The sequence below is a fragment of the Planococcus citri genome, chromosome 1 (assembly GCF_950023065.1).
Source record: "Planococcus citri chromosome 1, ihPlaCitr1.1, whole genome shotgun sequence".
NCBI lineage: Eukaryota > Metazoa > Arthropoda > Insecta > Hemiptera > Pseudococcidae > Planococcus > Planococcus citri.
The window spans coordinates 51465968-51493915 of NC_088677.1; the positions used below are offsets into that span (position 1 = coordinate 51465968).

General features: G+C 33.9%; 1 protein-coding gene across 2 annotated transcripts in view; it reads right to left on the reverse strand.

Moving 5' to 3' along the window:
* Positions 1-27948, reverse strand: part of cv-c (crossveinless c) — a 180592-nt gene that overhangs the window by 136740 nt on the left and 15904 nt on the right. For both annotated transcript variants that reach the window (XM_065345940.1, XM_065345939.1), the window contains exons 2-3: positions 27786-27880; positions 14416-14555 (exon numbers count right to left, since the gene is read on the reverse strand). In XM_065345940.1, the coding sequence (XP_065202012.1) occupies positions 14416-14535 (120 nt within the window). In that variant the 5' untranslated portion in view covers positions 14536-14555; positions 27786-27880. The remainder of the gene's footprint in view (positions 1-14415; positions 14556-27785; positions 27881-27948) is intronic.

Sequence of the window (27948 nt, forward strand, 5' to 3'; positions counted from 1 at the left end):
TATTTAAATCTAAATTCACTTCAAACAGTAGACGAAAATACGTACAGTATTAACAAACTTAAGCAAGTACATTCGTATCTAGACCTACTTAATTAGGTACCAAGATAGACAACATGATTATTTTTGTTTGAAAAATTTCGTGTAAATGTTGAATAGATTTTGCTTTTACGATTAGGAAGTAATTCGAAATGATGGAAAGAGGCATACTTTCATAAATCACGATTTAATAAATAACTCAATTCCAAATTCAGAATGAGAGACTAATCAGTAGTTTGAGATGAAGCGATAAGAAAGATTGTTATTGATTTTCCATTTTATAACTTTTTTCCATCGAAGTGTCAAGGTAATAAGCTAATAACAAACAGGAATCGCGCAATAATTATCTATAACGTATTATTCGAGTTGTATTATTGGCTTTTTATCGGAATGTTGGATTTTGAGTGTGAAATCGATGGAAAAATTGTGTCAATTTCTTTTATCAAATTGAAAATCTTAACATAGGAATTCGTCATTCATGATTTAAAATCGTTTCCTTGTAAGGGAAAACTTGCGATACTTCATTCTCGTCTTTGAATTATTGTCTTTTTTATTAGCCTTGATTTTAATAAAGTTTTCAGAAATTCCGGATCTTGGAATCTTTCATGATATTTGTAAGTAGGAGATACGTGCGTTGATCGTCCAAAATACGAAAGAAACATTCGACTGCGGGTATTATCTCACCTAATAAATAGCCTCGTTAATAAATTAGGATGTTTTTATTCGAGAAATCGTCTCGTTAACTTTGGTAATTGCTCAGCGGTGCGAAGTGTTGTGAATTAAACAGCCCAGCTTATCACAACTTCATCGAAAAAAAAAGTCCAGATTATGGTAGTTGCATCGTATATCTACTTACACATTACTACTCGTATATGCACTGTAGGCATCCTAAAACGGTTTAATTTGATTTTAAAACATAATAAATAAATAAAAACAGTCCGAGGTATATGCACTGTGTACAAGATTACGAAATAGTTGAAATTGAATACCCTGCAGCCCGCCGCGCCACCGTCACCGCCACTGCAAGTGCAGAGCATCGTGGCGTGCTGTAGAACGTTTCGGGCGGACGAGATTATTACGACACGCAATACGCATACACGTAGACGTACGGTCGAAAGCGTCCTGTTAATACGTCTGGTCCATGGTCAATGTCGACATTAGCTAGGTACTACTTAAGTGTGTTGTCCGAATCACACAAGATGAGCTTGAGCGCATTATTCACGCTAAACGATCAACATTAACGAGCGCAATTGTACATTTGACAGATACATGGTTTACGTACACCTCTACCTACCTTAGCTACTCGAATAGGTAGTAAGTATTCGACGATATGGGCGTAAACCTACCAATACATAAGATCATAATACAACTGAACACAGGTACATACTTCAAGTTTGAACCTTGGATCAAAAATGTGTATAGAAAATGAATCGAAAATCAAAATCGCATTGTACTCGTGTACTCGTATGATCAAGATTTTCACTCGTAACTCGGTGCCCCAAAAGGTGAAAATTGGAAATTTTATAGCATAAAAAGTTTCACAGAGGAAAGTGATGACGATTGTATCGTGATGAAGTCTCATTGATCATCGAACTGAGACTGAGTGAGAGCTGAGGAGAAGCGTTTGAAAAAGTAAAATTTACTCGCTAATGATGCTTTGTAAATAATGCGAATGTTCCTACGTTTATTTTATTCGTTTGTATACGAACAAGTATACGTGCAAATGAAATGATCCGCCTTCGCGATATCATTATGTAGATTCATGGTGTTTGAAAAATGACAATACACTAACCGATTCGTATTTGTTATTGTTGGAATAACCCATACTCTACCTTATATACCTACCTCAACATGAATGCAAAAAATAATGCTGTATTTATTCATACGTGGTATTTACAATCGGACGATTTATGTTCACTCAGCACAATCGTCTCTTGTCTGTCTCTATATGTGTACTTAATATTGTATTTGTTTAAATGTAGTGGTTACTTATATGTAGAATTTATGCCATATAGATAGGTTATACCCCAACGAATTTGTACACATACAATACATACAGGGTAATCCAGCAAGTTTTCTGCAAATACGTACTTAGACTGGATACACATTTGGAATTCAATTCACCTGTCCCTGTATACCTAGAAATTGGGGTATTTTAACTATTATAGCAAGTCAGGAATGTTTAGAAACTGAAATCGTAACTTTTGAGAGGGGTGATCGAGGGGTTGCACAAGTTGTAATATCTAAAAAACGCAAATCACTACGTTTTTTTGTGTTTTTTTTAATGATCCTACTTAGAAGACCCCTGGTTCAATCCCCTGAATGGCTAGGGGGCTCAAAATTTTTCTGGGTAGTCTCCCACTCAAAGTAAACATACTCACTAATTTTCGAACAAATCCAAGATAAATATTTTTTTTTGCTCCACCCTAATAAACACTTCTTCTTTTTCCTACTGCAAAAATGTAATAGGTACCAAAATCAATGCGTACCTATGTACCTACCACCTACTCAACGTTAAACAAACCGTTTCTCTCAAACAAAAAAAATCCCTTTAAAAATACATAAGTTCAATAAAAATCAAATTAAAAGAAATCGCTCCGGCTTATTACATTTACCCGAGGTATACATAAAGATTCTACGTCACAACCGAACCATTCGAATCTACTTATTAGTGCCCGTCTTGACTCCAGGGTCCAGTTTCGCAATAACAAACGCCCATTATAGAACCACCACTAACCCTACGAGTATATACGCTGCGCCATTCCAACCAAAGAGAGAATCCTCAAAGGCGGGATTTTTCCAATAAACTTGGAAGATGACACACAAATTCGAATGTATCATTTGGGACCATCTCGGACTTACTTAACCTTCACCTCGACTCGAGAGCTCAAGCTCGTCGATGTTATCAACGTTGAATTTGTTTTCTCGCGTTTAGTTTCCTGGAAATCTCTCGATACCATATGCACAACCACAATACCTACAGGTATTTTATGCATAAAAACTAGCGAGTGGACATATTTGCATTTTAATTGACACATTGGCACGCGCATTACCCAGATAAATTCCACTATAGAATTACCATAAATCTCGATTTTCGAAGCTGGGCAGGGTAATTTTTCTACCATTTTATAGAATTTAAGGAATTTTATTCAAACTGGTCATATTTATCCGTATGGGTTGTAAGTATATTGGAAATATTTGTTCATAATAATCACCTTCAAAACTATATCGTAAAGTATTCCATTTTTTTTCACCTAGTAGCCTATTAGAATGACGTCACACAGCTTATAACCATACAGTGGCAGAATGTTTACCATTATAGTGAACGAAAGATTGTTCTAACATGTTTACTAATTTACAGCATACGAAAAATATGCCACGAAAAACGCATACAGTAAGGTAGTTTAACATCGTGCAAGTGTATTAGCCAACATGAGCGGCCCTATAAGACCTTGATATTGCGAAAATTACTTATAAATATTTGATCGTGATTTTGGGATCGGTCGAACGCCATCCAAACGGCGAGAATTTTTTACAAACATCATCGTCGTAATTATTACGATTATTGGATGCAGGCAATTCGAATAAATATGGACTTTATTCACGTTGATTAAAGGTTATAGGTGTCATCCACTGGCCAAAAACCCCTAATTTCCGATCATTTCAAAACATTATCGCTTCCTTTACACCAATACGCACTGTTCATCAACTGATAATGATAAGCTGGTCTTCTTATACAATAATTTTATTAAGTACACGTGTCATCGTTGAATTTAAAACGTGAAAATGTTATCTTTTTTCAAAAATCCACTCGTTCCAAATCGATGGAAAATTTCGCCGTCATAATCACGTTATTATCGTTTGATTAAACATTAATAATAATCACAAAAGAGAGAAAATTAGCTTAACTCTTACCTATTATTTAGAACCATCCTTTAGCAGATGAAAAATCACACCAGACAACCGAAAATTGCCACTTTTTCGACACAATTGAGCTGGTATAAATGGACGATACAAGTGATAATTGCAAAATGCAACACATGCATCAAGAAGACTACACCTGTTTACAAACACCCCTGTATCCGCGCACTATCACCATTCTAATCAAATTGCGCACGTTTAACGGATTCGATACCAAGAAACACATCGATGGAGACGATTTTCGCGAATTTTCACACAACACGGTCGCTTGAAAAGCGTCAAAAGCGTCATAAACCAAAAAATTGTACCATCGGTTTCGATCGAGGCACGTTATTATTTTGTGTAGGTTCGCCGAAGACACGACACACGCCATCTACTATATCTGAAACATGGCAAGTGGGAGACTTAGTTCCAGCAGACTACGTACTTGCTAATGTAATATAGGAGGATAGTTGTCCATTTCCTTTTCTGTCACATAATGATATATCAGTGGTTCCAACCTTCAGTCGGCTACAGGACGAATGTAATTTTTAAATGATCGTAAACAAATAGTCCGGGCTATTGTATGGTGTGTTTCTTAACCGTGCACCGTTTAAATTATTAGCCATTTCAAGGTGGGATCGAATGAAAAAAAATTCCCAAATAAAAGACGCCTTTGCTGGGCCAATAAATTAACCAAGAATACTGTGCCTGATAAATTGGCCCGCACTATACGTAACATCCACCCAATACCTGAAGGCGAAGGGTATGCAATTTTTCGCCTCGATTTGCGTAATCTGAGATAAATACATCTATGTACCTAATACCTATATACAGGATGTCCCTTAGAACGTATTTCAAGAGGTGTTCTTTGGGGGTGATCGTTTTGCACATCTTTATCTTTTTGAGAGTTGGACGGAAAAAGGTTCGCAAACTTGAGTACTGCCAAACTAGGAAAATCGACGAACCCTTCTATCAACCCCCTTCCACGAAATTTGAGACAGGAGTTTTCATTGCTTTTTCACCATCATTCATTTTTCAAGGGTACATGAAATTATCACTCGTGATCCGTGATCCGAAAAATCGGATCATTTTCGGATCAATTTTCGGATCATTTTCAATTTTTATTTTTTAACCATTAGGGTCACTGAATATGAAAATTGAAAAAAAAGATACTTTTCTTCCACTTTGATACAAAAACAAATGATTTTTCACATTCTACGTTTTGATCTCGCTACTTTTGGCAAATCAAACTTCTCATTTTTGATCTTTCAATTATTAATTTAATTTAAATAACGTTAAAATCTTTTTTATTTGAAATTTTTTTAGATTTTTCTCCTTTTTTAATTACATGAAAAATTTTAAACCAACTAAAAGGGTGAAAAGTGAGGAAAAAATGAAAAAAGTAAAAAAAAAGATGATATTTTTGGTGATCCGTTGAATGATCCGAAAATGAGTGATCCGGATCACGGATCACTACGACTGGCTGTGATCCGGATCACGGATCAAGATCAAATTTTTGAAAATGATTCGGATCATGATCCGGATCATAAAAAAAGTGATCCGGATCATGCCGAACCCTGAATCTAGGATGAATTTTTTTTCAAAAATTAGAAAAGTACAAAAGCAAATTTGGCGAAAAAAAAGATCAACGACTAGCGACTGTGATTTTCCATCTATCCCATCATTATATTATCTCTATGGGTTGAATGTTGAATTCATTTTTCTTCATTTCAAAGATCCAGGAAGTTTTAGAAAAATGACACCATTAATTGTTTCAAATAGAAATTATTTTTATTTTTAAAATAGAGCCCCAACAATGGATCTGAAGTGAATAATAGACAAATAATTTTCTATAAAATATTTTCAAATACATTTCTTGACAAATTTTTCATACTTAATGATTAGGTACACATCAAAACAGCCAAAATTTTAAGGGCTAATAAGGTACAGTTTAGAAGAATTCTTGGAAATCAAATTTGGGTAATTTTACGTGATTAGAATTGTGATTTGGTAGGTATGCATCTTTTTTTGTATTTTCAACCTCTCCCCCTCCCATGATTAGAAAGTGTTTCGTAGCGTTTTGAGTAGTTCTGAAGCCTCCAGAAGAGTACATACCAAATTTAAACTCTCCTACCTCAATTTGGTAAAATTTTCATTTTTTTTGCATTTTTACTTTGATTTTCAAAAATTTTCCAAAAATCAAAAATGCATTTTAGCACTTGAAATTTTGACTGGTAATGTACATATTTTTCGATGCTCTTTCAACATGACTTCTTGTCTTCGCTCAAAAAAATGTCTGCCAGTTGGGATAGGTAAGTATACCTCCTTTATTAGAATATACTCTGGATGCCAGCTCCATTAATTTTTTTTGTTTTTTAAATAGTCGAATTATACCGAAATTCAATCCGAAATACAAGTAGACGTTTGATGGGACCAGGGCACCTTGTATATCTATAACACACGTCGTATGACAATGGATGATGTTGCCGTTATTTAATCATCTAAAATATAATCGAAACAATTAGAAGGTTTCTTGAATGAATTTCACCATACTGTAATTGACTCTCGTAAAACGATACATAATCGTTCAGCTGTCATATTTTTAACAGCATCTGGATAGCGCGAAAGATGGCTCTTTGGCCACACAAATTACTTCACCTACATGAACCAAATGGATACACGAGCACGAGACAAAAATTATCATCCAAATGCCCTCTACTGTTACAAGATACACATTGTATATTATAGGAAATAGTAGGCCGATGATTTTAATTGAAAATCCCGAAAGAGATACTTCGGTAGGATAATTATTTGCCAGAAAAGGGAAATGCGCATCGGTTGTTTGTATTCATTTACAGCAACTACGAGTATTTTACAACCTTTTGCGACTTTTACGGGCCGCAAGGAAGATGATGAGCTCGAATCAGTAGGTAATAAAAAATCCAACGATTGAATATTTTTTTCGCACTTCCTTCCTGCGAAGGTGTAAATGGAAGAAGAGATATAGAAAACTGAATTATACGAGTATGAAAGTGAAGAGTGAATTAAATTCCATTCATCCATTGAGTAAACATAAATAAATAAAAAACTCGATAATTTAATGAGTTTATCCTAAGTATATTAGGTAGATAAGTGCGTGCGTATCTGAGTACAAACCATTTTGTGGGATGTTACATACGAGTATATTATAAACTTGAGTAGCAGTGACAGAATGTACACATCCTATGAAGAGGGTGAAAGACAGAACTTTCTATAAAATAATCCAGGTAACTAAATTCATTGATGATGGGAAGGTGCGAGAGGGTGAGTAAACCTTTAAATTACATTTTCAATAAACGCGCGAATTTGTCGATAAAACAAACGCAAAAAAGCACCAAGAAAATTTTTACAATTTTATGAATTTGTTTGCTAAACCGACCCACTAACGTGAAAGAAAACCCGCACCACCTCCCTCATCTTCCTCGCTTGCTGGTGACTGCAGACTACTTCAAATCTAACCAATTCGCACGAATAACTTGAAATTGTTATTGCTCCTTCAATATACATAAACGCAACTATTCGTGTCATCAGATATTTTAAATTTCACGTAAGTAAACAGATTTCGATTTTTATTTTCGTAAAAATATTATAAATAATTCGATCTCGTTTTTTTCAACACTTACGTGGTATCGTTGAATGTTTTTTCTTCACATAGGTCATTTGATTCGAAAAGAATGAAATCCTGTAGAAAAATTGACGCCAATATATAGGCAATACGGTACATTTTTCAGCGTTTACACCACTAATATTTCAAATAACACCTCCCAATTTTAGCCATTTTTTGAAAACTGATCTCATACACGAGGAAAACTCCCCCACACACAATTTTCAATACGTTTGAGAATCACTGGAAAAACCAGCGAGGATAATCCCGATTCAGGGCTAGCTTCTACACGGTTGAAGAACTAGTATCAGTTGTATGCATTTGTATTGTATGTAGGTATAGGTTACATAGACACACATTCGCCGCCTGCTGTATAATAATAAGATTCAACTACAATGACCCTGGTGGACGGTACTGTCGCGTCGTCGTATGGGTCGAATTATATAGAGAAAAAATTATTGTTAACCCGTTACATGTCGGACAACCTTTGAATTAAAATATGAATGCGGTCGATTCGATATAAAGAATGAAAAATATGTTAACTTGTAACACGTTGTCGTATACCTCGTTGATCATTTCTTCAATGAAGGAGATAAGAAATCAAGAATAAAAGAAAAAAATCTCACAAAAAAATCAATCATACTCGCTGTCAAACCGGTTATCGATAATTAAACGTTCTCATTTTCGAGAATAATTAACAACGTGCTAAAAACTACACTCCATGAATTGGAACACCGAATGAATTTTCATTTTCCAGCGAACACTTTATCCTTTTTATTCTCCGCGAATATGATCCAGGCAGGGACATTTTCAACAACCAGGTCTCTCGAGTAGATGAACGGATACCGGCAGACTCGCACATCTTAATTACTTACGTGGAAAAAAAACTCCATGAGTAACGGTTAGTTATGACATGTAAATGGAAATTTTAAACGATACGGATACATTCGTAAAGAAAACTAACAACGATGGAGCAATAGGTATACTTTCTCCTATTAGTCATTTATTTATCATTTACACATAGGTAGGTACGTTATTGTAAAACAATTTGTTATTTTTTTCTATTGTCGACCTGCACTTTTCTAATATGTTCAACAAGTAAAAACACTTTTAAAAATCATGTAAACTTGGGTCACTTTCTTTGGTGGGCTCTTTTCACGGCGCGCAATGCTAATTTCAATGGTTTTTTTTTAAACTTGCCGAAAATTACCATATTTTGACCTCTCGTAACTAGTTAACCTCTTGTTTTTTTGCAGTTTCGCTGATTTAAAAATCAAAATTATTAATTATTGAGATTTCACCATTCACCTTCCAGCAAACTGTATCGGACAGGCGAGAAAACTTCATTTCACACCTTACTCGGCTGTCAACAAAAACTACACCCATATTACTCCTCCATTTATGAATTTTTTCCGCAATTTCAGAAAAGAAAAAAAATACTCGTACATCTTATTTGTATAGCTCGTGCGGAGCGTTACAATCACAACTCATTAATTCTCACAAACTTGAACCAGATCTAGACGAGTTGTTATTTTGACATTTGAATGTAATGTAAATCCTTGAAAATAAATTCTAACTCGATGCGGCACCACGTAGATAGATACCCGTATATCGTATCATTTAGTAACTTTTTCTCGGTATACGGCGACGACGACGACGCTTCTAAAGGATAAAATTAATTCCAACGATAATTTGTATAAATTAATTTCAATTCCTAGCGAAGAAAAGAACCACCCGCAACAACCCTGAACAAGCCACAATGTACTTAATAATGTTTTCGAAATTGTACATTATACGAGTGATTGCCATTGAACCAAACCATCATCGGGGATAATTAACCCTTCGACCCGTTTGATGCATAGAATTTAAAATTTGAGGAAAATTTCTTTCTCAAATCAGACAGTTTTATTTTGATAAAAAAAAATCATGGAAAAAGGGACTTCACCCTATCCAAAAGAATCACAAACTTGAATCGTACACGAAAAAATATCAAAATATATAACACTCAAACAACAAAGTACAAACACGTTTCGTACTCTCATAAATAAATCAACCTGTCGTCTACCATTACCAAAAACCGCTTTCCACGTTTTCATTCGAATCGTATTCGTACCGAGAAAATTGAAAAAAAAACTATACACACCCGAAACAGCGTTATTATATTATTCGCGCCTCTCATAAATCTTACGAGAAAGCGTGACAATGGCAATATCGAAATATGCTAATCATACATATCCATCGGGTAACTCTGACGTAATAAATGTCCTTAGCCTAATGATGAACTTGAGCGATGAAAAAACTAATGTTGAACACTATTTAATCTGCATTTTGCACGGCTATAATTCTGCCAAATTACTACCGAAAAGCCGCTATTAAATTATTCGGCAAAACCCCTAAAGGTACCTAGTGATAGAATCATCCGAGAAAACCGCATCACTCTCGTGTGTTTATAACGTGTAATTAATTAGACGATCAAACGTATTTTCTAAATGAAATATTGGTTTGGATAGCGAGGGCCAAGTGTTTGCTCTCGCTATCTTGACCATAAATTGATGAATTTTGCAATACAATATTATGTTGATATGCTTTTTATTTTTTCAAGAAATGTATGAAATAAGTAGGTACCTACTACAAAGCTCATGACGCAGAATGAAATTGAAAAAATTCTAATTCGCACCAACAATTTTCACAAAAAATACCTCAAAAGAACTAATGAAATACATAGAGATATTTATACATCGTAGTTATTTTCATTATAAATAATAAAAATGATCGAACACATAAAAAAAATTGAACGTTCTGATGCAAGAATAATCAAAAACCGTCTATAGGTACCTACTGTGCTACCCATTATCACAAAAAGTAAATAAAAAACAATACAAGAAAACTGGCCATCAAAAATTTCATTGGAAAAGTCCTAAAATTAAAAAAAGTAAGTAGGTAGGTACATTTTTTCATTTTTCTAAAAATGAATTTTTGAAAATCTTTGGTCCAAAAATTCGAAAAAAAATTCACCAAACTGGCTTGAAAATTGAAAAATTTACAATACTTACCCGTGCCGTTTGACGAAAAATTTGAAATTCAGTTCATGCCTTATTGTGAGGCATCGTAGCAAAATTTTTCTTAAAAAAAGTGACTTTAGTGACTTTCAGCAGTGAAAAAAGTAGGCCTAACCAAAAAAGTGACCAATTTTTTTTTTCATTCCAGCGATCAGGAGAGCAAAAAATCGAAAAACAAAAGTAAAAAACGTTCAATAAGAAATCGGTACTGTATTCAATTAAATGACGAACCGACATAATACATATCTGACTTAAAAACCTTATACGTACTTTCTTCTCCGAGCCCCACAAGAAAATCCATTTTTTTTTTTTCAAGTGAGAACGAGTAGTTCGTTTTTTTACTTTTAAAATTTTAGATTTTGAATGATGTTTTTTTGAAGGAAGTTGATTTTGAAAATGAAAACAGAACAGGCCTCAGCGAGGATGAAAGTTCTCAAAAATTTGCATTTCAAGAGGCATAAAAACGATATTTTTTTATAAGTTTATTCTTTGGCTTTGAAACTTGATTTTTTTAAAAATAAATTTCCATCCTGATTTTGAAAAAGAAAGCTTTCGAAATGTTTCGAAAAGTGAAAATTTGTGTTTTTTTATAAAATTCTGAAATTGTTTAATGAAGATAATTCGCATAAAATTCTTTGAAAATGAGTAAAAAAAAGATAATTTGGATGAAAAATGATGAAAAGTGACTTTTTTGGAAGAAAAGTAACCAATAGAGACCTTTTGATGAAAAAAGTAACCAAAAGTGACTTTTCGTGAAAAAAGTGACTAAGTCACTTTAAATTGACCCGCTACGATGTTTGCTTATTGTTGACATGCCAAGTTGACTGGTGATAGCTCTAAGCTGTTTTGTAGCCTCTACGAACTTTTTTGAAAATTCCAATTTTCGATGCACTAAAATCTGTCTGATTCAACTGGACATTTTTTGAGATTTTTTGAGAATCTGTACTTTCCAAAATATGGAGGAGGCTCAAGAAGGGCGTAAAACTCCCTCCAAATTGATTCAGCATGATGAAATTGGGGTATATCTACCTTTACCTATACAGTCATTTTAGCTTTCCAACTTCATTGGGTACTTCATAATTTACAAAAATTTATCGAAAGCTCCAGAACCACTCAGCCACTTTCAATCGACGGAAGGGATCGTTTTGAGAATGTACCTATCACACAAGAATGACTGAAATACTGATTTTCATAATTTTCTTCGCCACCAACATATTTTTCAAACAACATTAAGAAATCTAATCTTACATACATCTACACACATCGATGAGAAGAGCATCATCATCATGATTCATTTTTCGACACCAACGATGCAACACACCTAGACCTACATGTCATTTCAATATGAAAATAAACAAGCCACGTAATATAAATTTTATGAAAAAATTTCTCATTCGTACACAACACAATGCAGATACCACACCGCACTGCATAAAACACACGAGGAAAACAAGCAGCGCTGGAACATAAACAACGATACGCAGGTGTTCCCTTCGAAGAAAACAGAATAAGAAAACTTACGAGTACATAACCATTAAGAATAAAATTACAAGTTAATACTCTCCATGAGTGTACAAATCACCCGAAGAAGAACTCAATAGAATACCATGTTCCTACCATAAAAACTACTTTACATATTAGCCTACAGATACGAGTACGCACCATTCGAATAAAGGCAACAAAAATTGATCATTTCTGAATCAATAATAATAGTACCTAATCGAAGAAACTATTACACCACCAAGACTGAGGTACAATATTCCATCACGAACAATTGACACGCCCGCAATTATAAGTGTGTCAAAAAGATCTCCCTCGCGAGATGGCACACTCTGGCAACAGTAGACTAAGTAGTAAGTACAAGTAGTGAATACTTCTAATCATAATCAGTTTCACTGCATCTCACCCACACGATCCTTCCGAGTAATGCATATAATTGCATTCATTATGAAAAATCTTGCGCATATATAATTTTCAATATAGTCGATGTTTACATTCCCCAATGGGAATCTGTGACATGACGTTATCTCACGAAGTTCCATACCGAACATCCGTCTCTTGAATTTTTTTCTTTCCTTTATTTCAACGATCTCGTACATGCACATAGTTGCTGTAGTCAGTGGTAGATACCTACTATAGGTACCTCGGTAGGTAGGTAGGTATAACATGCATTGGAAAAACAAACGTACGTATAATTTAAATTTAAAGCCTTAGCCACGTCTTGTGTGCAAATTTCTTTATGTGTTAGTACCATAACGCCCTTTCCGCAGTAGAAAAGAAAACTTTTCCGTTCTCAGGAGCATGCGAATAAATACGTATAGTACACCGTTAGTATAGTGTAGTGAAGTTGTAGGTACTAGATAGGTATATGAAAAAGCTATTTCCCCAACTTTTGCTATGGCGAACTAAAATTTTCATCCAAATAAACTTCACCATATAATATGTAGTATATAAGTATACGAACACGAAGAAGTTTTCCCTAATGAAAACATGTTTGTTTCGCATTTTTAGTTCATCTGTTGCCTCGTCGCGTCGACTCGTCGTGTACCTGTACCATATCGAGTATTATATGTGTACTGTGGGTTTTAGCTATCCTATAGCTTTAGCTACCTACGTTTTCTATCAGTTGATAGCAATTTACAAGAATACGAGAACTACTCGAGCGAAAGGTCGAAATTTACAAGTTCAAGTTTCATCTAATGGGATATTTTTTCAAGCTATACATGTGTAATGTACTCGTACCATTAGGCGCATACATTCTATAGATAGATGTCTTCTTCTTCGCTGAATCTAGCCACTGATCCCGACAACACGATACGTTTAATTATTCGGTAGTCATTTTAATAATCGATGATCCGTGATCTGGTAGAAAAAGCTGCGTTCGGCGCGAGAATTAAAGTGAATCAAGAATTGACCAACATTTCGAGATTGATAACGTTCGTGATTCGAGTCATGACTTAGGATTTAATCTGTACTCAGCTCGTGACTTAAATATGAATCTAATGGTGAAAAGTATTCCAATTATATAGTTTTTCTTCGACACGAGTTGCATAATATTAGGGGCTACGATTTTTACGGTCATTACAGCTATACATAGAACATTTTAGCACGTAAGGCAAAATTACCCACTAGTTCAATCCCAAAAACTACCCTGGTCACAGACGAAATGAATTCGACCGGGTTATTGGTGAAAAGGAAAAGAGGTGAAAAAGTAAAAAATGCCAATTGATTTTCAATGTTGCTGTTTTTGAAAAGTGATCGAAGAAATTATTCATTCGTAGCTTCTTCAATTTTCAAATTGAGTAAAAATTCGTAGGTACCCTAATTCATTTTCAGAAGCTAATTCTGCCACCTGCAGACTGAAAAGTCATTGAGACACGACATCTTTTTCCATACATACGATTCTATAACCCAACTTTTGAAATTCTGCCTCGTTATCATTCAACCCTCTCAAACCAATACCACACACAGACACATCCGTCGACTTCGAAATACAAAATGGTACACCATACGAGAATAATAACCGCTCCTCTTGTATACGTACTATCAAAATTTCAAAAAGGAAGTCGCTATGGATGCGTTATTATACGTCACACGTCGTGCCAAATATCATTCATCTTGCACTAGTTTACATATTTTACTCCCCCGCTATTGAAAGAAATATCCTGATTTTTATCTCGTCGACTGGATATCAATAATCAACAAAATGCTCTCTCACATCAGTACGAGCTTATTCTATGTAAAACATACGAATAAATATGAAAACAAACTCACGTTGACTTTTTCGAGATATAATTCCAATTCTCGATAAGGATCCGATCCAGAAATAACACCGGCAGCCCTTTCGTCCGAACACGTGTTGATCATACCGAAACGTTCCTCCAGGGATGTCATCGTCCAATCAAAAGGTATAACTAAAACAAAACCAAAATGCACCTTATGTTAGTAACGTTCAAGTATTTTTCAACTAAAGGTTATATGCTATCTATAGTGTATACGTAATAGATGTATGTAGAGAATACGGCCAAGTTCCGTCTTTTTCTTTTGTAGTACATTGCGATCATCTCTCACATGTTTTTTTCCCGCCTCCTTTTCTGTTTCTTTTCTTCCTTATGAACCATATGATGCACAAGTAAGAATACATACATTTGTGTAACTGCTTGTAGTATGTATAAACATGAGGGTTAGTTCTTCACAGCTTACACAGTTAATTTTTATGTTCGTTTATACGATTCTCGATGCTGTAGCCGTTAAGCTTAAAATATATGCACACGTACCTAGACCAACTAACTACCTAGGAGTAGGATCTACATGAATCCTTCGAATACATGTTAACTATACCTCTAATTTCATTACCAATTGAGGGAGCGCACCAGTTAATCGGATAAAAAGGTCGAGGATTTGTAATGAATAAATTTATGAAGATTTCATTTAAAATTTTTATACCACATGAATAATACGAATTAATCTCCTCTTTAAAAAATACATAAGTAAGTACCTACTTGAAATATTATCAATTTTACATTTTTTGAAAAATCTCACGAGTATGAAAAGATATAAATTAGCAGTTTGAAAAAAAGAATGAAAGAAATGCACCAACGTTTATAAAAAATTGTCGTCAAAAAATATTGCATTTCTGATTTATTACGGCCTTGAGTAATCTTGATATCGCGTAACTGCAGCTATACCGCATATCAATTTACATACTAGAAAAAAATACTTCACGGGTAGTTGGCTATTAATAAAAATGAAATAAACGTGGAAAAATGGCGGTAAACAAATTAATCGAACACGGGCGGGATTTTCCATACAGTTAATTCATTTGCAGTTCAAAATTTCAAAATTTTCATAATTTTTCAATTCGAACACTGATAGGTAATTACTGGGGGAAAAAAATGCAATTTTGAAATATTGTCCAATGTCGACCATTTTCACCGAAATTTCAAATCGCGATAACTTGAGTAAAAAAGAAGCAATTTTAAAATGCACCTGACAAAATTTTAGTTTCGCCTTGAAGCATAATGTATGTACTACTTAGTAGGGTATGTTTCAAATTTGAAGTATTTTCGTCCAATTCGTTTCTTCAAATTGTTCATTTGAAATTTTTGCATTTTCATGCAACTATGTGGGCAATCGTGTATCCAGAATATCCCTCAAAAATTTCCATTTAATGTCATCTTTTGAAAATGTGAGTTTAAAAAAAATTCTCAGGCGATATAATTGAGACAAAAATATTGATTGGTTTCTTCAGTACTTGAAAAAAATCTGAAGAAATGCTGAACTTGGGTTTACCTCCAAAGTTCAAGGAAATGGTCCTACTTTTGTCTTGTTTTTCAAACTGTTCCGCTGGTAAAAAAACCTTGGATTTTATAAAAATACATGATGCATCAAGTCACAAAAAGCTTTTTTTTTTTGCAAAATTTAAATTTTTTGACAAGCACTCGAGGCACTTAAAACTTAAAATGAACAAATGTGATATAACATATAACATGCAGATTCTTACTAATTCTTTTCATAGATCCTAAAGTTGAAGGAATATTCTATTCATTAATCTGATTTTTTTCATAATAAAGGGAAAATAAATCCGTTTTGGGAGTCCAGGAGTACATTTACATCAATTCTTCGCATGCATTGCTATCGCATAGACAGTGCTACTCCAGCCATGCTCTTCTGCCACATTTAAAAATTTTGGAAAAATTATGGAAATGCGGTGCCATAATTTCTTATGTTTTTCTCCAAATTCAATCACACCCAGTACTCATAAAAAATGTCAAATTATAGGACTACTTTTTCGGGATCCTATTAAATTAATTTCGTTACCGGTATAAAACCAATCACATGAAAATCTACAAAGCATGATGAAAAAAAATCAATTTTCATGCTTTAGAATTCTCAACAAGAGGAAGGGGAGGAGAGGAAGTAAATATCATCTCCCTTCAAACGTCAACGGGAATCCTGCACTCAGCAAAATGTCACATCCGATTCACTTCCTGACCGCGCCATGGAAGAAGAAATTCGAGCACAAAATTTACACCTTTAAATTAATCGTAATCACGCATGGTTCGCAACGTCATCAAAATAACATACCAACTTAACGCAAAACGAGGCACTTGAATGAAATAAAAAAAAAAAAAAAAACATTAAATTATCTTGGTAGGTAGAGGTACTAGGTAGGTAATTTGCGCAAACGAAACCAGTACACTACACACAGTAAAGTTCAACCAACTCGTACACGATCTCGTTATTCGTTAATCTTATCATGTTTCCTGTCGTTTTGTAAAATTGCATTAATAAATTCCGCGCGTCTTGATACGCAGAGGACGCGACCGACGCTGCCCTGATCGCGAATTGCTCGTACTACATTACATCAACGCAACCAAGAGAGTTTGAAAATTGGGGCCAATTTTTTTTTTTTACAAATTTCGCAAATTGAAAACAAATAAAACAATGACTACTAAACGCGGTCATATTCGAGTATAAGAACAAAATACATTAATCGACGCATACCATTTGATTATTCGCCGCGTTAACTCGCACTAATAATTACACAATAAGAATACGAAAATAATGAGTTTTTAAATAGCTCTCGGACACTTCGCGGGACCGCCATATACGAAAAGCACAGCCACAAACGCTTATGCAGAGTGTTCCAAATGGAAAAACACAAAGGTCTCGTTTACTATAAACATTCATTATGGTTTATATAATTCATCGTTTGTTTGAACACAGGGCTCGTCCACCAATTGATCCGTTAATGATATATATTAAAAGTAGGACATTAATTTCATACAGTAAACCACTGTCGCATTCTATACCACCAATTCCCACGACAATATTATTACAATCATCGCCATCATCATCATCATCATCAAGTAATACATGGAATCTTCATAAACGACGACGAACACTTTACACACCATCGTCAGTCGTCACACAGAGCGTACCCGAACTATTAACATTATTATAAATTACAGCTTCTTACCAAATCGTAATCACAATTCGAGTTTTATTTCACTATTCTATTTCATCACGCGTGGTGGTATTTGTCGGCGTGACTCTTTCATTATCATCACTCTAAAAATTATCCGAATATCGAACTAAATCAATCACACGAAAAGTGTAACCCTGAATGAAAGATGTTTCCAAAAAAAGAAAAAAATCACACTTAAACGTGGGTGATGCGATTTTTAAAAATATTAACGTCTGTATAGTGTTTGGCGAGGTACAAATACAAAATATTTAGAAATGTACTCGTGTCGTGTCTAAATGCGCGCGCTTCTTGGTTACCTATTTACTAACTCTCTAAACGTCTACTATAATGCAAAAATTTACTACGAGAGAAAAAAATTACTAGTTTATTCAACGGCCAAGTTACACCGTAAAGCACATATCTTACGGTTAATTACAACCGCGACCTTGTTCAAGGTCAAGCGGATATATTTTCGACACTGGTAACACGACGGCGGCGGCGGCGTCAACTCTTCCTCGTAGAGCTTTTGTTTTTAAACCACACTCGACGAGAGCTGCGGATTAATTAATAAGCCGCAAACACAACATGTTGAATCATATGCAGATAGAAATCGTAGAGTGCCTGCTTATGTGTGGTGTTTCCAAAACGAAATTTTGCGTTACCCCTCCCCTCGCCCCTGTATTGGAAAATGCGCCATTATTTAAATGAATTTGTTGAGTAACCATCCTCCTGTCGTTTACGGTTTAAGACACCCTTCAGTTTGTAAGGTTGTATAAGGGTGATTGGAAAAAATCAGAAAATCGTTTACTCAGAGAGCTTCGAGTTGATAAAACTTCCTTCGAAATACGTGCAAGTACGATTTCAGTGGATTTTTCGAATACGAGCGTTTGAATCTAAAGTTCAATTTTTTTATCCTTATATAAAGATAGTTATTCTTTATATTTCAAAAAAGAAAAGCTATTTCACCTACAATTTATTTATCCATCTTCACTGATTGACTTACGTATACGTATATTTACGATATTTATTTTCCATTCCCCTCTGCCGTTCATAAACGAGCTGCGGAGAGTAACAATGTAGAATGTAGTACCATAAAATACGAACATGTATCCCTGTTATACTCGTATTATTGTTACGTATAAATTTAATAACGGTAAGGTTGGATTAGAAAATAGTTAGGTAGCAATTGTGTCAACATAGCTGGAGGATACAGTTTACACGCTTTAATAGCGCGCGATACAATTACACATTACCAATTTCACGTTGCATCTTACTTGCATTGTTTGTAAATTTACGCTGTTATAAGAGTAGAGAATTCTCGGTTGCAATCGGTGCGGTAATTTGGCGCGAAGCGGTGCTCTATCGAGTTGTACGATACACGAGTACATTTAATAAACCGAGTTGTTTATTCTGTACTCGTGAAGTTTGCTTTTACCTCTCGATGACGAGATAATTGTATCGGGACACGAGAAAAGTTTCCGAAGACTTGCGAGATCGATTTAAACGAGAAACGTAGTTGGAATTTCATTTTGAAAATATGACATTTTTAAAAAATTGAAGAAATCACCACAGGAAAATGATTGGATATGATCGGATCCGGGCATTCTATGGATCTAATTTGACCGAGAATTTAATGATTTCTGCCCTCTAGAAATAGTTCATCTTCGCTACGTCTCTGATTAGATCTCACCAGATCAGAGTTATAGTTCAGACCTGATCAGATTCAATCGTTTTCCTCCGAGCAAACTAAGACATCTTGAAAATCAAATATTTGACAGAAAAATAATTTTTAACATCAGAATAGGTATTTTGGAAAAAAAAAATCCTTATAAAATATCATTTACATAGGTATCAAGATTACCTATAATATTGTACACACACTGACTTGACTTCGGATTGATTTTTTTACGAGACTGAGAATTCAATTTGAATTGATCCAATCATTGTTTCAGTGATCAGTGATCCTTTTGTCCAAACTGAGGAATTCGAAAAAATGAAAGTGGCTCAAAGTGGACAGATCTATTATTTTATTAATTCATATTGACCTGATTAAAACAAAAACACCATTTTCAAGGTTAAAAAGTCGATTTTGAAGAAAAAATAAAAATTTCGATCATTTTTGAGCTCACAGCAGAATAAAAAATTCCAATTTTTTTTGATAGGTCAAAATAATTTAAAGAACATTTTTTTATTGAGTTCGATGAATCCTTATACGAGTACATTTTTTTTTGACAAAATTTGTCTAAGTCAAGAAGTGTTGATTTTTACAAAAGTTGACAAAAAGTGCCAATTGTCAAAAAACGTCAATAATTGGAAAAATAGTAAAGAAATGTACATTTTTGGCACAATTGTGAAGAAGAGTTTATTTTTGTAAATTGTCAAAAAAGGGCTAATTTTTACCAAAATTTCCGGACAGTCCTGTTCTTACCAAGATTAGGTTGTACTCAAAAAATTTTGTTTTCACCAAAATTGTAAGAAATTTCCGTTTTTTGTCAAAATAACGAGAAGTTGTATTAGGGCTAATGTTTTTTCGTCAAAATTCTCAGGAAATAATTTTTCTGATAAAATAAGCAAATGGTTGTAATTTTTGCCAAAATTGCTTAGAAATTTATTGTGCTTTTTTTTGCCAAAACGTCCAAAAAGCATTGATTTTTGCTTTGTCGGCTTAAAAAGTCTAGCTTATTTTATTTTGTTTCGAAGTTTGCCAAACAAGTCTTGTTTTTTTATAAAATCGCTTAAAAGCTTCTTTTTTCGCCAAACTTCATTTTCCTCCCAAATTCTCTCATTTTTTCAGTTTGTTGGCAATTTTTTGTTATTTTTGAAATGTCCTTCGGAGGCTCTTTAGAGGCGCTGCGTGCCCTCGCGTGACCCCACAAAAAAGGCCCTGAATATAAGTATCCCAACACTTGAATAATTTCAGCGTTTTCATAATCTCCTCGTTCCCCAACTCGAAATTTGAATTACTTAATCGAACACGAAGAAATTTACCTTACACTTTCTACGTACCCAGCATGCCCACGTATGTATTATTAACGTAGGTCCACTGTTCTTGTTCAATCAATCACATCACAGTCATGAAGAAAAACTTCTACGTTCAACAACTCATACTTACACTACGTACCTATATACATTTTTACCCGAAGCTTTGCTATAGTAAATATCAGCAGCGTCATATCAAACCCTGAAACGAAATAAATTTCTAATGAATTTAACTCACCAAACCCGTCATACCTTTCTACTTCAACAAAGATCTTTGACTCTTTGAAACCGAAACATTTTGAAATTCAACGTCGCTGCATCGAGCACAGATGATGGCAGAATAATGGCCAATTCTTTCACTTTGCGAATGCAAAAATGAAATCGGCGTAGTCGAGTGCAGATTATCTTAATTATAATTGTGTTTTCTCGCTTGATATGTTGTTAACCTTCCAGCATATATCATAAGTGTTCGGTTAACTCCGATACACCAGCTGTACTCGAATTTCCAATTGATCTACGAGTGTAACAATAATACAGGTAAAATGACTAAGCAATAGTGATCCAGAATATGGTACTCGATTCGCACTACACCTCAAGGTATCAACACTTTTCAGTGCAATAATATTTTTATTGATGTCATTATCCTATTTATTAGAAGGTGGGTCCGGATTGATATAAATTATGTACCTACGAACGTTTCCAGAACAAAAATTTATTTTAGATTGAATTTTCAAAAAATATATTCTTTTCGCATTTTGAACAATTCAACTAAAACAGGTAAGGAAGAAGAAACAAGAACGACGCTTTTCCAAGTTGTCTTATTTTATTTTTATCCATATAATTTATCGAAAATTATGGGCGTTTATTTTTCAGTCTAGTTTCGCAAGACACCCAAATATCTGAGAATAAATCATACCTTATTATCATTTGAAATATGGTGAAAACGTCTAAGTATAAGAACGACGACACAACGGGGTGCTGAAAAAGTATCGCACACTATGCACAAAATACTTCAACAACGAACACGACATCATTAAATGGTAAAATTATTTGTAAATTTGTTAGTGAAAATAAATTTCGCCGAAAAAGTAAATTTCAAGTTGAGATGACATTTACATTAGCATAACAAATAGATATAGGAATAGGTTTTTGTGTATATCTGTTGAGCCCTTTGAAAGATTCAACGTTTAATTTCCATTTTTGTACGTTTATCGTGACGGTTTTTATTTTCGTTTTGTTTTTCGTCGCTTTCATTTAAACAATACGTACATACCTACAAAGAAAATGTCGTATTTGAGATTTTTCTAAACGAGTGATTTTTGATTTAGAAGTCATTCGCCTTCGGGTACCTTACCTAGTACCGTCTCGGTCGTATATATTCGTTGGTTCGAGGTGTATTATTGGGTACGTGACGACGATGACGACGTTGAAAACCTGTAATTTTGGGTTTCACGCTTTACTTTTCACCACCATATGGTTGTTCTGGTATAATACGCGAGCATTTTTTCCCCGTCGGATCCCCTCGATTCAACAAAACTTTCCATTTCTTTTTCATTTTAATATTTATTTCATTCGTGTGTATATGTATGACTTCTAATAACGCCTTAAATGCCGTCAAACATGTCAATTTGTTGATTGTAAATGAGCTCGGATAATATAAGATGCCAGACAAGTTTCCATAGGTAACGGCACAATTCGCGGCCCGTTTTAACCATAAACGCGTAAACAATTCGAAAAACGTAACAACCTCAGAATGGCCGGGACAACCTACCGTTTTAGTCGCACAGATACATAGCGTAGAATCTCTTTCCATCATTCTCTGTGATGAGCCAAGCTCTCCATTCTTCTAGGTTATAAATTTTCACTTTTGAGCGAAAAATTTTTCAACGCAAAAAAGAATTGAAAAGTTCCCGCGTGAACATCGATTTACTCGTACCAACTAAAAATGTAATTTTTTGATTTTTCTAATCCAAAATGAACTTTTTTGTCCAATTTTTTCGTTTTGAAGGCGATTTTTTCCACTCGAAAATAATTGGATGAAAAAATATTTCAAAAATCGAAGAAGCATCGTAATTCGTAACAGAGAGGGAGGCTGTTTCCTGCTCGTTCGGTCCTTGAAGTATTTATTACTCGAGTTTAATTAATTTTATTAAGATTTTCATCAGATCTTGAACACATTATACTGCGAATACGAATTTATCATCGAATGGTTCTTCACGATGAAAGATCAAGATTCATATACGCGAATAAAATTATAATTAACAAATACTCGTTTAATGTCGTCAAGTTTGGTAATTTCGACATGCGTAGTTAATCATTGTTAATTATATTTACGTGATGAATCGTTAATTTTTCTCATTCTTTTTCTTTCTTTTTACTGCCGAATATTCGACCAACCGAGTACAATTATTATCGAGTACTTACCTACAAATCGCGGTACATTCGTTCGAATAAGACACGATTTCAAATAATTTTTATTTTATTACAACAATAAGATAGGTAGAAATAATCATAGGGGTATTTTTGATTTGTTCGCCGTGCGCAACAAGTATCTCGCGCCTTGTCTATGAGAACACGACTATTTTTGTTCACGCTTTTCCCATTGACAACGTGTAATTTTATCGTTTTTTTTTTGTTTTGTTTCGTTTTGTTATAAAGCCGATACGAGAACATTGCAAACAAACTATTTTGTGTGTACTCGAAATAAGTTGTAAGTAAAGTGTATCTCACCAGAGTCCTCATCGTACTTCATGCACAATTTTCACTTTCGTAATAATCGTTCTAACTGTTCTAAGGGTCCTAATCGAGGTATAAAGTACCTACCGCATGATAGGTATACTAGTAGAGGTACCTACTTTACATTTTGAAAAGATAGGTATCTAAAGTTATTAGATTATTTTTACAACGACAGATGTGGGATTTCCATATTATGCCCAGACAGACATTATACACGTGCTGTTTTCCCTTCTTTAATATATTTATAGGTTACCTACGTAAATGGCAACAAAGGTAGGTACATTGCATGCTCCTTTGAACATATCAAATTGAATTTGAAAAAATTGGATTGAAATGAGACAGGTATTTCAAATTACATAATAAGGCTTCAGTAGGTTGTTTACCAACTGATTGATATTTTTATAAAATCAAAAATGAGTAACTTACAATAGGGTGAATCACGAAAAAAAGTATAGAAAGATAGATCATTTTGAGTTAGAAGTTATTCAGAAACTATTTTAGCTCGGGAGGTGCTCCTGGAACTGAAATAGAGCTCTAAAAAAAAATCAAAAACTCATCAATTTTTTTCGTTTTTTTGAAATCGACAATAATGGTCAAAAAATTGGCACCACTACGTTCCAAAATTTTTACCCAGTTTCAGAAATGACACCTTTTAATGTTTTACATAATTAATGCAAAACGTTCAAAATACGAATTCACCCGAAAATGACGACTTTCTTGAAAAAGAAACAACAAAATATTCGGTTCCCAAGTTGGAAAAATTTGACGGTTTTTGAATGATATTGACACGGAGTGACCAAAATTGATCCATCCAGACCATACAAGATGTACTATGTACAAACGTGACTGCTTGAAATTTTTTTCGAGGAAAAAATGCTCGGTGATTTGCATCATTTGGCAGATTTTTAATTTCCCGGAACGAAATAAAAAAATAAAATAATAGGATACTCGATTTGAAATTGACTACCTACGTAGCACTTTACCTATTCAACTACATAAAGCAGTAATAATTTTATGAACTGGAACCAAACTGAAAAGAAATTTAATGTAAAAACGTAGTTATTCCATGGATGCAAATCACTGATTAAAAATTTTCAATCCATACTTTTTGAGTTTTTTTTTCATTTTTTAAAGAATATTTGGAGGATGGAAGGGGAACTGGGACATTTTCCCTCGACTACCATTTTCCAAACGTTTCATGAAATTGTTCTCAAAAATTCAATTTTTCAATGTGTACAGGACAGGGGTACATTTCTATTTTTTTCAGTTTCATACTCGAAACATTTTGTTAGACATTCGCTCTCATAACTTCTAAAGATCAAAATATACACACGAAGTTCGAATTAGGTATCACTTGAGTTCAATGAAACTACGTCGGAATGAAATTTTTCGCATGAGTGGTCGTTCAAAAGTATAATAAACTCAAACATATAATATATAGTAACTTCTTTTCAAAAATACCGCTAATGTTATCATTATCAATAATTTCAAATATGGTACCCACTAACAAAAAATTCCAATCACTTAATGTGTAACATTTAGGTATGCAATGATTATTCGCCAGCTCATTTGTAAAGCGTCACATTCATCCATGTTCAATCAAATGCCAACAGCCTTTTTGTGCGCAAATGAACTGGAGAACATCGAGACGGAAAATTCTTAATTGCGAAATTGAAAATCTTCATTAAATTAGGTAAAACTTCTCGTATAAAATTGTCAAATCATTCTTAAAAATTATTTGGACCAGAAAGAGGGTTTTCAGAAGTTGACAAAAAATACATTACTATTATTATATTTTTCCAAAAAAGTATTCATGGCTTTTGTGCCCAATATTTCTCGGTTCACTCGCACATCCTATATACCTATACCTGTCAAAATAAAAAGAGTAATTCTTGTGCTTAGAATTCCGTCAATTTCCCAATAATGAGTCATTATTACCATCAGATACGATTTTCCTCATATCACTCTAGGTATTACATAAACCTTGATATATTAAACCTTAATACCTCTCGCTTAACTTACACATGGACATACATATCTATGTACAACTGAACACAAAACGAGTGTAATTAGTCTTACTGAAATTACCATTATGCCCAAGGACTTGTTTGCTTTATTAGTAAACATTTAACCAATAAAGTAATTTATTATACGATTCGACTCTCATTACATGTACCTACTCTCGTTCCTCTTTTTTTCCCACCCAAACACCGCACAACATCCTTTTCCCAAAAATATCTACACATACCTCACGAATCGATCAATTTACTTGCTATAGCATATTAATGTGTACGTATACGTAATAAAATCACACAACTAGACTTGTTAATACACGTGAGCTAAAAATATTTTCATTACACCTCACTGCGCTTCATGAGTTCCATAATTTTTTTCTCTCTCTCATCGAATATAAAACTGCAATGCAACGTATGGCTCATTCATGATGGGGTAAAATAAAAAACTGCGTTGTAATACAATGGAAACGTATTTCACAATTAGTATTCGTGTATTATAGGTAAAGTTACGAGTAGGTAGCCTCTTATCCGCGTAAATAAGTTCAAAATAATGAAAAATTATGATCGAGATTGTGCGTTCAAAAACTTTACGTTAATACCTACATTATTTGAATAATGGAATAAAAATTAGAGAACATAGCAGATTAGATAAAATGTTTAGTAATTATGATAGAAACTTTTTTTTTAAAGAGATATTTTAAACTCAACTCATTTTGATAACACTTTGCGTATGTAGAATAATTAAACATCTTGGTTTAGAATTACCCAGTAGGTTTATCTAAGTATTCATAATGAAAGAAAAATTACTTATCTAATGAGCAGTTGAAATATCAACTTTTGTTTTCTGTACATGTTCTAGATGATTTTTGTACAACGCAAATTCTAAATTTATGGAGATTTATAGGTATAGTTGCACGATGATTTTTAACGCCATAAACGAAGATAATTACCAAAAAATTATGTCGTTTTCGATTCAATTTTAAACAGAGAAAAGAGAAAAGTTGAAGAATTATGGTTCAATATAAAACATTTTATCTAAAATTCATAAAAAGGAAATAAAAATAATAAAAAAATTAAAACTAAGAAATTCATGATTTTGTAAATATTCAATTTATCAACTATTTAAAGATGAAAGCTCGCCGAGCACTAGAATAAACCTACTCTTTTAGGTGCACAAAAACATTTTTGATTAGAAGGACAATTGGCGATAGATGTAAACAACAACTTTAGAATGTTAAATAGGGAATGCAAATGAGCCTGACTGCCTGTGAAGTTACCAAGAACTACTTGGGTTCAGCTCCCTTATCCCGATTCCCAATAATGTCCATTTTCACTACGTTCTTTTCACGTAGGTAATTTTGGAACTTCTTCTCCTCCCCTTTCCTCTTTCCTTCAGAATTTCCAAAAACCCCAACCACGACCCATTTCATTCATAAGCCATTCCAAAAAACGAGTTTCATTCATAATACACAGAAAATCATTTGCTTCGTTTTTCGACGTACTCATTTTTTACCAAACTTATTACAGGTCATTTATAATAAACTAATTTAAAACATGGTAGAGAAGAAATAGCGAAAAAAAAACATTCAACATCTACCTACATAAATCTCATAAACACATTTTACTACTGGGCGAAATTTCTCAAACAAAAGACACTTTATTTGTTGAAAAGAACTAAAGAGTAATCCTACGCGTTACCGTTATCATGACTGACTTTTATGCCCAAATTATTCCGGAAATCTCTTACTTGCTCGTATGTGAGATATCGTCTGCAGTCATATCGAGACCACTATCAATTGATTTTTTTCCCGTAATGAGTCATATACCTACTTATATCTACGCATCCCACTATCATCCATTTTGATGACCCTGTTTCGCACCAAATCCGTAATAACTTACAAATATTTTTTTATACAACGAAAAACTCGCGCACAGATTAAAATCTACCCTGTAAACGCATTACCAAGAAAAATATTGAAAAGAAAACAAACACGAGAAAAATTAATCTCTCGTGATTAAAAAATGGTGAAAATGGAAAAATCCTCATCGCACGTGAGACTACCATTTACGTGGAATTCCTTTTTTCGTTCATTAACTTTACCAAATTGAAAATTATTCGCAAATGGTGCCTCGTTAATAATGGTATTCATCCGCGAAAATTTGTTTTAATCATTTATTATCAATTTTGACAGGAAATATGTGGAATAAGTCACGTAGATTGTGCATTTTGCCGTAAGTATCTGTATAAAGATCGGGCAAGTACACTCAACGCCCTTCAACTACTACCAATCTGTAGGTATGTACAACGAATAGGGTGAAATTAAATACATTTTTAATCATCAGTAGGCTAATTAAAAACCCGATAAATAGGCAACTAGTTACATTCACGAAAAAATGTATCAAATTGCATATGGAAATCAGACGAAACACGTGACGAAAGTTACCTGTTCAGTTCGGTTTTCCTTTTTCCCTGATGTTCTCCAACCTGAGGACGATCGTTTCGCAACACTGCTTCATAGTGTTGGAAATTTTTTCGATACTGAAAAATAAAAATAACAAATGGCGTTAGATAAACGACATTATTATCAAAACACTAGAGAAAAAGAG